At 45.9% G+C, this 13,713-nt stretch overlaps 1 protein-coding gene across 1 annotated transcript in view; it reads right to left on the bottom strand.

Annotated features, from left to right (window-relative positions):
* The window catches only part of ALX4 (ALX homeobox 4), a 107,280-nt gene that overhangs the window by 9,295 nt on the left and 84,272 nt on the right, over positions 1 to 13,713 (bottom strand). The window contains exon 3 of the mRNA XM_075325734.1: positions 6,787 to 6,915. Coding sequence (XP_075181849.1) covers positions 6,787 to 6,915 — 129 coding nt within the window. The remainder of the gene's footprint in view (positions 1 to 6,786; positions 6,916 to 13,713) is intronic.

The raw sequence follows: 13,713 nt of genomic DNA, 5'->3' as shown, positions 1-13,713 counted from the left end.
TCAATTCCTTTTTTCTCAGAATGTACCTGACTGTTGATTTTGCTACTCCAAGCATGTCTGCTATCTCTCTGATGGATTTTTTCTTTTTTTTCAGCCTCAGGATGTTCTGCTTCACCTCAATTGAGAGTTCCTTAGACCGCATGTTGTCTGGTCACAGCAACAGCTTCCAAATGCAAAACCACACACCTGTAATCAACCCCAGACCTTTTAACTACTTCATTGATTACAGGTTAACGAGGGAGACGCCTTCAGAGTTAATTGCAGCCCTTAGAGTCCCTTGTCCAATTACTTTTGGTCCCTTGAAAAAGAGGAGGCTATGCATTACAGAGCTATGATTTCTAAACCCTTTCTCCGATTTGGATGTGAAAACTCTCATATTGCAGCTGGGAGTGTGCACTTTCAGCCCATATTATATATATAATTGTATTTCTGAACATGTTTTTGTAAACAGCTAAAATAACAAAACTTGTGTCACTGTCCAAATATTTCTGGACCTAACTGTAGACACATCTGCAGGATTTTCCCTCCACTTTCTATACAGACACATCTGCAGGTTTTTCTCTCCACTCTTTATACAGACACATCTGCAGGTTTTTCTCACTATCTGACATAAAATCAGAATAAACTTTTCCCGTTATAGGTCAGTTAGGAACCAAAATTATTTCTATTTGCCAAATGCCAGAATAATGAGAGAGAGGGAATGTTTTCAGGCATTTTTATTACTTTCTGCAAAGTCAAAAGTTTCCATACACTGAGACTACTTTGCCTTTAAGCAATATGGGACAGCCCATATGATGATGTCATGTCTTTGGAAGCGTCTGATAGGTTTATTGGCAACATCTGAGTTAATTAGAGACACACCTGTGGATGTATTGTAATGCACACTGTAAACACACGGCTTCTTTGTGTAGCATCATGGGAAAGTCAAAATAAATCAGCCAAAATCTCAAGAAGAGAATTGTAGACTTGCACAAGTCTGGTTCATCCTTGGGTGCAATTTCCAGATACTTGAAGGTGCCTCATTCATCTGTACAAACAATTATACGCAAGTACAAACAAGATGGGAATGTGCAGCCATCACACCGCTCAGGAAGGAGACGGGTTCTGTGTACCAGAGATGAATGTGCTTTGGTCAGTCATGTGCAGATCAACCCAAGAACAAAAGCAAAAGACCTTGTGAAGATGCTGGCGGAAGCTGGTAACATTGTGTCATTATCCAAAGTGAAACGAGAATTGTATCAACAAGCGCTGAAAGGCCGCTCTGCCAGGGAGAAGCCATTCCCACAAAAAGAAACATAAAAAAGCCAGATTAATGTTTGCAAATGCACACAGGAACATAGACCTCAATTTCTGGAGACATCCTGTGGTCTGAAGAAACTGAAATTGATCTGTTTGGCCATAATGTTTGGAGGAAAAAGGGAGAAGATTTGAAGCCTAAGAACACCATCCCAACTGTGAAACATGGGGGCAGCATCATGTTGTGGGGTTGTTTTGTTGCAGGAGGGACTGGTGACTTCACAAAATAGATGGCATCATGAGGATAGAAGATTATGTGGCAATACTGAAGAACATCTCAAGACATCAGCCAGGAACTTAAAGCTTGGACAGAAATGCTGCTTCCAAATGGACAATGACCCGAAGCTACTGCCAAACTGGTTACAAAGTGGCTTAAGTAGAACAAAGTCAATGTTTTGGAGTGGCCATCACAAAGCCCTGATCTCAATCCTATTGAACATTTATGGGCAAAGCTGAAAAGGCCGATGCGAGCGGCGACCTCCAAACATTTCTCAGCTACTCCAGATCTGTCAGGAGGAATCAGCCCAAATTCCAGCTTGTGGAAGGATCCAAAACATTTCCCCCAAGTCACACAGTGTAAGGGCAATGCCACCAAATACTAACGACATGGAGGAAATGTCTGTATAGAGAGCGGAGGGAAAAAGCTGCAGATGTGTCTGTATAGAGAGTGGAGGGAAAAACCTGCATGAAGTGTCTTTATAGAGAGTGGAGGGAAAAACCTGAGGATGTGTCTTTATAGAGAGTGGAGGGAAAAACCTGCATGAAGTGTCTTTATAGAGAGCGGAGGGAAAAAGCTGCAGATGTGTCTGTAGAGAGAGTGGAGGGAAAAACCTGAGGATGTGTCTTTATAGAGAGAGGAGGGAAAAACCTGCAGATGTGTCTTTATAGTGAGCGGAGGGAAAAGCTGCAGATGAGAGAAAAACCTGCAGATGTGTATGTATAGATAGCGAAGGGAACAACCTGCAGATGTGTCTTTATAGAGAGCGGAGAGAAAAACATGCAGATGTGTCTGTATAGAGTGCAGAGGGAAAAACCTGCAGATGTGTCTGTATAGAGAGCGGAGGGAAAAACCTGCAGATGTGTCTGTATAGAGTGCAGAGGGAAAAACTTGCAGATGTGTCTGTATAGAGAGCAGAGGGAAAAAGCTGCAGATGTGTCTGTATAGAGAGCGGAGGGAAAAACCTGCAGATGTGTCTTTATAGAGAGCGGAGGGAAAAAGCTGCAGATGTTTATTTACAGAGAGTGGAGGGAAACTAAGGGTTTCAACTGTATACCACATCATATCATCACCGACACTAATACCAAGTAACACAGACATTGATTGATATATCATCACAGGCACTGAGGGATAGGCTCAGAGATACTTTGCACCATATCATCACTAGCTCTGATACTTTGTTTTGTACATCAGTGATTCCCTGTGATATATCACCGATATGCTACATATTATCAACACTTACACCATGGACCATATCATCAGCACTGATATAGGTGGCATGGTGGCTCAGTAGTTAGCACTGCAGTCTTGTGGTGGCTCAGTGGTTAGCACTGCAGTCTTGCAGCGCTGGGGTCCTGGGTTAAAATCCCACCAAGGACACCATCTGCAAGGAGTGTGTATGTTCTCCCCGTGTTTGCGTGGGTTTCCTCCGGGGTCTCCAGTTTCCTCCCACACTCCAAAGACATACAGTTAGGGAGTCTAGATTGTGAGCCCCAATGGGGACAGAGTTGCCAATGTATGTAAAGCGCTGTGGAATTAATAGCGCTATATAAATGAATAAATATTATTATATTATATAACGTAACGTATAATCCCCTGCACTAATGCCACGCATTATATAATCACTAGCACTGATTATGTAATGTATATTACATGAGTATGTATATTATGTATTAATTTGCAAAAAATGATTCTATGTAACCAAAGTGTAGCAAAAAGATTCCCAGGAGCCTGGTCCAATGTCCCCTGGACAGGAGCCCGCTGATCCTCCCACTCCCTGTAATGTACCGGTGCCGCTCCTAATTGTAGGCTCAGTACAACGCCACATGTGGATCGCCCCTAGGCGCTGGTACCACGTAACGTGTGATATTTAGGAGTCTTCGCTTCTCCACGTCTGATCATATTCCAATTTGTTGTTTATAAAGGTTATTGATATTCTATGCAAGTATCATTTATTTCCCACTGATTATATATAGCGCCAACATATTCCACAGCGCTGTACAGTGGGTATCCTTATATCACTGCAGCGCAGATGCCCCCTATGTCCACTGTAACGACGGTTCATATTTCATCACCCCCCTCAAACCTTCCCCAAGGAGCAAGGGCAGGGGAGTAATGTGGGAAGGAATGCAGCAGAGGAGCCTCCAGATGTGGCGGGGAGAGCTGGATTCCAGCAGTCTCCTGCCCCTCTCCTGCTCATCAAACATTTGACCTCTCCGCCCGGTGCTCATCCCTCTCCCCCTGGTCTCTGCAAACTGATGAAATGCAAAATGGCAGGAAGTCCGAAGTGTCAGGAGGCTGTCACCCTGCCCATCCGTCTCCCAGACCCTCCATCTGCCCAGTGCAGATGGCTGCAAGCACAGACTGTGCCCATCAGTAGGATGCTGTACCTGGCTCAGTGAGAAAGTGGACCGGTTTTGCATTGTCCGTAAAGGAGGCGCAAAGAGATGTAACATGAATCTCTTCAGCCCCAATGCAATTATTTATATGTTTGGTTCTCCTCTGCCACATAGAAAGACATTTGTCCCCTTCAGCTATGAACTAATTTCACTGACTGGCTCAGTAGGCACTGATGATGATGATGATGATGAGCTTGGTTACATGCTACATTTCTTCAGCCTTGAACCCTCATGTATTAATTTTTCATAAAGTCTATACAACTGGCTCAGTGAGCATTTGATGATTTAAATTTTCATGCAGCTTATCTCATACGCTTGTGACATGCTCCTATACAGTATTGTGATCATCTCTGTCCCCATTGGGACTCACAACCTAAATTCCCCATCATTATGTCTTTGGAGTGTGCCAGGAAACCCATGAAAACACGGGGAGAACAGAAAAACTCTTTGTAGATGGTGTCCTTGATAGGATTTGAACCCAGAACCCTAGCGCTGCAAGACTGCAGTGCTAACCACTGGGCCACCACAAGACTGCAGTGCTAACCACTGGGCCACCACAAGACTGCAGTGCTAACCACTGGGCCACCACAAGACTGCAGTGCTAACCACTGGGCCACCACAAGACTGCAGTGCTAATCACTGGGCCACCACAAGACTGCAGTGCTAACCACTGGGCTACCACAAGACTGCAGTGCTAACCACTGGACCACCACAATACTACAGTGCTAACCACTGGGCCACCATACAGTCCTATATATGTCTGTGTACCTGGATCAGTAGGCAGCTGTTGGTTAGATTATACTTGTTCATCTTCACATCATATAAATATATTCTTTGTTAACTAAGCACCTGGCTCAGTGAGGAAGTTGACTTCATGCTGTCCATATATCTAGATCTGTGATCAGTATATATACAGTTAGGTCCAGAAATATTTGGACAGTGACACAAGTTTTGTTATTTTAGCTGTTTACAAAAACATGTTCAGAAATACAATTATATATATAATATGGGCTGAAAGTGCACACTCCCAGCTGCAATATGAGAGTTTTCACATCCAAATTGGAGAAAGGGTTTAGGAATCATAGCTCTGTAATGCATAGCCTCCTCTTTTTAAAGGGACAAAAAGTAATTGGACAAGGGACTCTAAGGACTGCAATTAACTCTGAAGGCGTCTCCCTCGTTAACCTGTAATCAATGAAGTAGTTAAAAGGTCTGGGGTTGATTACAGGTGTGTGGTTTTGCATTTGGAAGCTGTTGCTGTGACCAGACAACATGCGGTCTAAGGAACTATCAATTGAGGTGAAGTAGAACATCCTGAGGCTGAAAAAAAAGAAAAAATCCATCAGAGAGATAGCAGACATGCTTGGAGTAGCAAAATCAACAGTCGGGTACATTCTGAGAAAAAAGGAATTGACTGGTGAGCTTGGGAACTCAAAAAGGCCTGGGCGTCCACGGATGACAACAGTGGTGGATGATCGCCGCATACTTTTTTTGGTGAAGAAGAACCCATTCACAACATTAACTGAAGTCCAGAACACTCTCAGTGAAGTAGGTGTATCTGTCTCTAAGTCAACAGTAAAGAGAAGGCTCCATGAAAGTAAATACAAAGGGTTCACATCTAGATGCAAACCATTCATCAATTCCAAAAATAGACAGGCCAGAGTTAAATTTGCTGAAAAACACCTCATGAAGCCAGCTCAGTTCTGGAAAAGTATTCTATGGACAGATGAGACAAAGATCAACCTGTACCAGAATGATGGGAAGAAAAAAGTTTGGAGAAGAAAGGGAACGGCACATGATCCAAGGCACACCACATCCTCTGTAAAACATGGTGGAGGCAACGTGATGGCATGGGCATGCATGGCTTTCAATTGCACTGGGTCACTTGTGTTTATTGATGACATAACAGCAGACAAGAGTAGCCGGATGAATTCTGAAGTGTACCGGGATATACTTTCAGCCCAGATTCAGCCAAATGCCACAAAGTTGATCGGACGGCGCTTCATAGTACAGATGGACAATGACCCCAAGCATACAGCCAAAGCTACCCAGGAGTTCATGAGTGCAAAAAAGTGGAACCTTCTGCAATGGCCAAGTCAATCACCAGATCTTAACCCAATTGAGCATGCATTTCACTTGCTCAAATCCAGACTTAAGACGGAAAGACCCACAAACAAGCAAGACCTGAAGGCTGCGGCTGTAAAGGCCTGGCAAAGCATTAAGAAGGAGGAATCCCAGCGTTTGGTGATGTCCATGGGTTCCAGACTTAAGGCAGTGATTGCCTCCAAAGGATTCGCAACAAAATATTGAAAATAAAAATATTTTGTTTGGGTTTGGTTTATTTGTCCAATTACTTTTGACCTCCTAAAATGTGGAGTGTTTGTAAAGAAATGTGACAATTCCTACAATTTCTATCAGATATTTTTGTTCAAACCTTCAAATTAAACGTTACAATCTGCACTTGAATTCTGTTGTAGAGGTTTCATTTCAAATCCAATGTGGTGGCATGCAGAACCCAACTCGCCAAAATTGTGTCACTGTCCAAATACTTCTGGACCTAACTGTATATATATATATATATATATATATATATATATATATCACACACATACACAAAACACACACACGTGCACTGTATATATGAAATACCTCTTTACATTTTGATTTCAGTATGTTTCTATATCTGGCTCAGTGGGTAAGTAACTGCTAAATAATATATCTGCTTAGTTAGTGTTTATTTCCTGCACTTTATGAACAAATGTTGACTTTCAGTAACTTCTGTCTCTGGCTCAGTGATCAGCTGTTCCTTAACTCCCCCTCAGTGATGTATGTCTGACATTCATGTTCATGGGTCAGTGGGTAGGTGCACCTTACCTGGGCATAGTTCTCAGCTCGTGTCAATAATGGCAGCTCATAGGCTGAGGAGAAGTGAGTTCGCACTTGCTGCATTTGGCCAAACCTCTCCCTTTTTCTCCACTTCGCCCTTCGGTTCTGGAACCACACCTAGAAAATGATAGAAAGCTTAGTAAGCCGCTATTGAAGCACTGACAATACATATGTTACTACACAACCATAACCTGAGGCACAGGTAAAGGATGAGGGGTTTCAGCGCTCCATCCAACCCAAAAATGCATAAAAGACCTCAGAAAAGACTAAAAAATTTCTTTAAATATCAGACTGGACCCCAAAATTCAGTTCATGTGAAAAGAGACGGAAGGCACTCACCAAATATGCGGTAAAAAACGCTGTTTTATTCGACCATCAGGTCAGGGGGAAAGGCGTGAAGGAGGTGGGAACACACAATCCGTCAGACGACGGCCGTTTCGCGTCTTTTTCAACGCGAAACGGCCGTCGTCCGACAGATTGTGTGTTCCCACCTCCCTCACGCCTTTCCCCCTGACCTGATGGTCGAATAAAACAGCTTTTTTTTACCGCATATTTGGTGAGTGCCTTCCGTCTCTTTTCACATGGACTGTATGGATTGTTGTCTTTTGGAATGAGCACCATGGCCAGAATGCAAGGAATTTTACAACCCATATAATGCATGTATAAACCTGAAATAGGAAGATTGAGCGGCTAGCTCGCTGAATTGTGCCAGTGTTTCCTCCTTTCTCTGTTTTGTCTTGATTGTACTGGACCCCAAAATTCATCCATGTCAGTGCTTGGTGCGTTTTTCCCTGCATTTTTCAGCCCTTCCATCAATTGACTTCCTAATAAAAAAAAATGCATGGAAAAAACGCTCCAAAAAAAAGCGCCAAAATGTGGCAAAAACGCACCTCGTTTTTTGATGCGTTTTTTCTGCGAGAAGATGCAGAAAATTTCTGCACCAAATACTCAGCGTGCGCACATCGCCTAACTGTACCCCTGCGCCTCTTCTGATAAGGTTCTATGTATTGCTTATTTTTTGTGCAAACTTATTGTTACTTTTGAGGCATATACATGCCTTTTTGCGCTAATAAAGTTTCAAAGAAAAAAAAAAAATAAAGAGGATTTTGAATTGTCTAAGAAACCACAAGACAAAAAAAGAAAAAGGGACTTTGCAAAAACACAAATAATGAATCTGACCCAAAGACTATTAGAATGTTGCAGAACTTTGCAATAAACAATAATTGTATTTACAAATAGAATGTTGCGCATATCTATGGATGGATTAATGTATCACTATAGAGCAAACATTTTGCGTTTTGCCCCAGGAGCAGATTTTTTTACTTTCCCCCTTTGATGTCAGGGTGCGCTCACGTTCTGGCCATGCAATGTAACGTCAGCATATTTCGGGTGATGAATGTTACAATGTTCAGAGCTCAATGATAAATGTATCAGTGTTTCCCATATGGTGGAGCGATAACTGCTCGGCTACGTGCTGCATAAAAGACAATTCTTCAACATTCCTAGGTAAGCTAGGTGACAACAGGATTAGAAAAACATGGCTACCTTCGTCCACAAACAGCGCCACCCCTGTTGTACAGGTTGTGTGTGGTATTGCAGTTCTGCACCATTCACTTCAATGGAGCAAAGCTGCCATGGCAGATATAGTGATCACCCAGAAATTGGTAGAACATTTGGATAAAATCACCAAATGCAGCCTGGGCAGAGGATTAATTCTCTATACATGTTCAAGTTCATAGTATAAGTGTAGCATTAGCTCTATTCATCACCTATGGCAGCGCAGAATCATGCTCCTACATTGCGCTGCATGACGTTGGTCTGTGGAGACCTCTCAGCATATGATGGGGGGGGGATAGTCATCAATCAGATGCAAGGTATAAGGACAGCTCATGGTGTCAGATACCAGGAGGGTCTTCCCGGCCTCTGCTTCCCATTTGCCATGGTGGATGAATACGGATTAGTAGGGCCTAGGGGTGTCAGATCAATGACAGGCATCACGCCTAGCAAAGGAGTCGGTATGTTGGCAATATGGGGGTTCAGAGTCCCCTTTTAATAAAGAAAGTAATCTTCCAATGTTAGGAGGGGGAGGTTGACAATAGCTTGTCCTTCTGTGTACTGCCCCTTTAAATCGTGTACTGCCCCTTTAAATAGTGTACAGCCCCTTTAAATAGGGTACTGGCCCTTTAAATAGGGTACTGGCCTTTTAAATAGGGTACTGGCCCTTGGAATCAATTTTCTGCATATAAAGAATTTTACATATAAAAGTGTCCTGATTGTTAAATAGTAACATTGCAAAGTTCTTGTATAAACAAACAACTTTTGCAATTTAACTCTAATTAAAATCCTCAATGACCTCAAGATTCTTAATTCTATTGTGCAGTGCTTGTTGCTTAGGTTACTGGCCACCTCCGCACAGCGCCAGAGGTGGCCGATGTCCTAGGCAAGCACCGCAGCTCTTTGCTACAGAGCTTGAGCCCCCTGGCGCTGCTCGGATCCTGCAGAACCAAAGTGGTCCATGTTTCCAGCATCAGAGAGCGCGTAGTGTAGATCAGTGGTGCCACTATGCCGCACGCAGTGTAGATCAGTGGTGCTGCTATGCCGCGCGCAGTGTAGATCAGTGGTGCCGCTATGCCGCGCGCAGTGTAGATCAGTGGTGCCGCTATGCCGCGTGCAGTGTAGATCAGTGGTGCCACTATTCCGCGCGCAGTGTAGATCAGTGGTGCCACTATGCCGCGCGCAGTGTAGATCAGTGGTGCCACTATGCCGCGGGCAGTGTAGATCAGTGGTGCCACTATGCCGCGCGCAGTGTAGATCAGTGGTGCCGCTATGCCGCACGCAGTGTAGATCAGTGGTGCTGCTATGCCGCGCGCAGTGTAGATCAGTGGTGCCGCTATGCCGCGCGCAGTGTAGATCAGTGGTGCCGCTATGCCGCGTGCAGTGTAGATCAGTGGTGCCACTATTCCGCGCGCAGTGTAGATCAGTGGTGCCACTATGCCGCGCGCAGTGTAGATCAGTGGTGCCACTATGCCGCGGGCAGTGTAGATCAGTGGTGCCACTATGCCGCGCGCAGTGTAGATCAGTGGTGCCGCTATGCCGCACGCAGTGTAGATCAGTGGTGCTGCTATGCCGCGCGCAGTGTAGATCAGTGGTGCCGCTATGCCGCGCGCAGTGTAGATCAGTGGTGCCGCTATGCCGCGTGCAGTGTAGATCAGTGGTGCCACTATTCCGCGCGCAGTGTAGATCAGTGGTGCCACTATGCCGCGGGCAGTGTAGATCAGTGGTGCCACTATGCCGCGCGCAGTGTAGATCAGTGGTGCCACTATGCCGCGGGCAGTGTAGATCAGTGGTGCCACTATGCCGCGCGCAGTGTAGATCAGTGGTGCCACTATGCCGCGCGCAGTGTAGATCAGTGGTGCCACTATGCCGCGCGCAGTGTAGATCAGTGGTGCCACTATGCCGCGCGCAGTGTAGATCAGTGGTGCCACTATGCCGCGCGCAGTGTAGATCAGTGGTGCCGCTATGCCGCGCGCAGTGTAAATCAGTGGTGCCACTATGCCGCGCGCAGTGTAGATCAGTGGTGCCACTGTTCCGCGCGCAGTGTAGATCAGTGGTGCCACTATGCCGCGCGCAGTGTAGATCAGTGGTGCCACTATGCCGCGCGCAGTGTAGATCAGTGGTGCCACTATGCCGCGCGCAGTGTAGATCAGTGGTGCCGCTATGCCGCGCGCAGTGTAGATCAGTGGTGCCACTATGCCGCGCGCAGTGTAGATCAGTGGTGCCACTATGCCGCACGCAGTGTAGATCAGTGGTGCCGCTATGCCGCACGCAGTGTAGATCAGTGGTGCCGCTATGCCGCACGCAGTGTAGATCAGTGGTGCCACTATGCCGCGCGCAGTGTAGATCAGTGGTGCCACTATGCCGCGCGCAGTGTAGATCAGTGGTGCCACTATGCCGCGCGCAGTGTAGATCAGTGGTGCCACTATGCCGCACGCAGTGTAGATCAGTGGTGCCGCTATGCCGCACGCAGTGTAGATCAGTGGTGCCGCTATGCCGCACGCAGTGTAGATCAGTGGTGCCACTATGCCGCGCGCAGTGTAGATCAGTGGTGCCGCTATGCTGCTGGTCAGAACTGTCAATGTGAACACTGACTATGAAAAACCCCTTAGGATTATTGTTGTACCTTTCTAGGATAATAAAGGGATTTTCAAGCTATACCTCTCCTTTCCTGAGCATAGGGTAAAGCGGGCATTACACGTTACAATATATCTTACGAGGTGTCGGCGCGGTCACGTCGTAAGTGACGCACATCGTTAGTGTTGTAGTTGTGTGTGACACCTACGTGCGACCCAAATTGTTCGCAAAAATGTTGATCGCATACACATCGTTCATTTTCTAAATATTGTTCGTCTTGTTGAACGGAACCGGTATATTATAACGTGTGACACCCGACCAACGACGAGCCTCAACGTTCTTATGTACGTCATATGCGACGCGGGCGTGTCTCTCCACGCCATGCCTCACGCCCACCGCTATGATTGGTGTTACCAACTGTGTAACGAAAAAAACAAAAAAATTACCTTAAAAAACGCAAACACAAAAATGAAATCAGCACAGGAACCAAGACCGCAGAGCGCACGTGCGTGACCGGCGTCTGCCGCAGATGAAGCCTTCCTTTTATAGTCAAGACGTCCAAACGCAAAGATCAGGTGAACAGAAATCAAGAAATTAAGGACGTATGTGCGTGGGTAGGGCGAGACTTCACGCACGCAAGGGTGTAAACTATGTGCGAAGCTACGCCGCTTTCATTCCCGGAAAAGGGGAGTAATCTGCTGGTGTCATCGTAAACACGATCTCCGAGATCTAACGAGATATTGATGGATGTGGCATCGTGTAGAATATGCACGTGTGACGGCTCAGACACCACCTATGTACGATCTCTGCAGATCGAATATACCACCCGGGCGTGTCACCGCATGCGAGATCGCACATGAAATTGTAGCGTGTAAAGCAGCCTCAACTGCAGTAACCAATTACATAATCCTTCCAGGCTGCAGGATGTCTGACTATTCATGTATTTTGCACACATTGCTGCATCAGTTCCACTTTGTAGCTATAATTCTGCTATTCCAGTCATCACTGTCCCAGCCCTGCTACATCAGGCACCGATGCTACAACTACAGCTCTGTATTCTAATCAGCGTTGTTCCAGTTCTGCTACATAGGTCATTGCTAAACCAGCTCTGCTGCATAGGTCAATGCTGCCCAACATTGCTACATAGATCATTGCTGTCTCAGCTCTGCTACATAGGTTATTGCCATCCCAGCTTTGCTACATAAGTCATTGCTGTCCCAGCTCTGCTACATAGGTCACTACTGTCCTAGCTCTGCTACATAGGTCACTGCTGTTCCAGCTCTGCTACATAGGTCATTGCTGTCTCACCTCTGCTACATGGGTCATTGCCATCCCAGCTTTGCTACATAAGTCATTACTGTCCCAGCTCTGCTACATAGGTTACTACTGTCCTAGCTCTGCTACATAGGTCACTGCTGTTCCAGCTCTGCTACATAGGTTATTGCTTTTCCAGCTCTGCTACATGGGTCATTGCTGTCCCACCTCTGCTACATGGGTCATTGCCATCCCAGCTTTGCTACATATGTCACTAGTGTCCTAGCTCTGCTCTTGCAGCTCTGCTAGATAGGTCATTACTAAACCAGCTCTGCTGCATATGTCATTGCTCTTCCAACTCTGCTAGATGGGTCATTGCTGTCCCAGCTCTGCTACATAGGTCATTGCTGCCTCAGCTCTCCTACATAGATCATTGCTGTCTCGGCTCTGCTACATAGGTCACTGCTGTTCCAGCTCTGCTACATAGGTCATTGCTCTTCCAACTCGGCTACATGGGACATTGCTGTTCCAGCTCTGCTACATAGGTCATTGCTCTTCCAACTCGGCTACATGGGACATTGCTGTTCCAGCTCTGCTACATAGGTCATTGCTCTTCCAGCTCTGCTACATAGGTCATTGCTGCCTCAGCTCTGCTACATAGATCATTGCTGTCTTGACTCTGCTACATAGGTCACTGCTGTTCCAGCTCTGCTACATAGGTCATTGTTGTTCCAGCTCTGCTACATGGGTCATTGCCGTCCCAGATTTGCTACATAAGTCATTGCTGTCCTAGCTCTGCTAAATATGTCACTAGTGTCCTAGCTCTGCTCTTGCAGCTCTGCTACATAGGTCATTGCTAAACCAGCTCTGCTGCATATGTCATTGCTCTTCCAACTCTGCTACTTGGGTCATTGCTGTCCCAGCTCTGCTACATAGGTCATTGCTGCCTCAGCTCTGGTACATAGATCATTGCTGTCTTGACTCTGCTACATAGGTCACTGCTGTTCCAGCTCTGCTACATAGGTCACTGCTGTTCCAACTCTGCTACATAGGTCATTGCTCTTCCAACTCGACTACATGGGACATTGCTGTTCCAGCTCTGCTACATAGGTCATTGCTCTTCCAGTTCTGCTACATAGGTCATTGCTCTTCCAGTTCTGCTACATAGGTCATTGCTAAGCCAGCTCTGCTGCATACGTCATTGCTCTTCTAGCTCTGCTACATAGGTCATTGCTGTGCTAACTCTGCTACATGGGTCATTGCTGTCCCAGCTCTGCTACATAGGTCATTGCTGCCTCAGCTCTGCTACATAGATCATTGCTGTCTCGGCTCTGCTACATAGGTCACTGCTGTTCCAGCTTTGCTACATAGGTCATTGCTCTTCCAGCTCTGCTACATAGGTCATTGTTCTTCCAGCTCGACTACATGGGACATTGCTGTTCCAGCTCTGCTACATAGGTCATTGCTCTTCCAGCTCTGCTACATAGGTCTTGGCTAAACCAGCTCTGCTGCATACATCAATGCTCTTCT

Source organism: Anomaloglossus baeobatrachus, chromosome 10 (genome assembly GCF_048569485.1).
Source record: "Anomaloglossus baeobatrachus isolate aAnoBae1 chromosome 10, aAnoBae1.hap1, whole genome shotgun sequence".
Taxonomy (NCBI): domain Eukaryota; kingdom Metazoa; phylum Chordata; class Amphibia; order Anura; family Aromobatidae; genus Anomaloglossus; species Anomaloglossus baeobatrachus.
The sequence above is the reverse complement of the archived record's forward strand: the minus strand, read 5'-3'. Positions and strand labels throughout refer to the sequence as shown.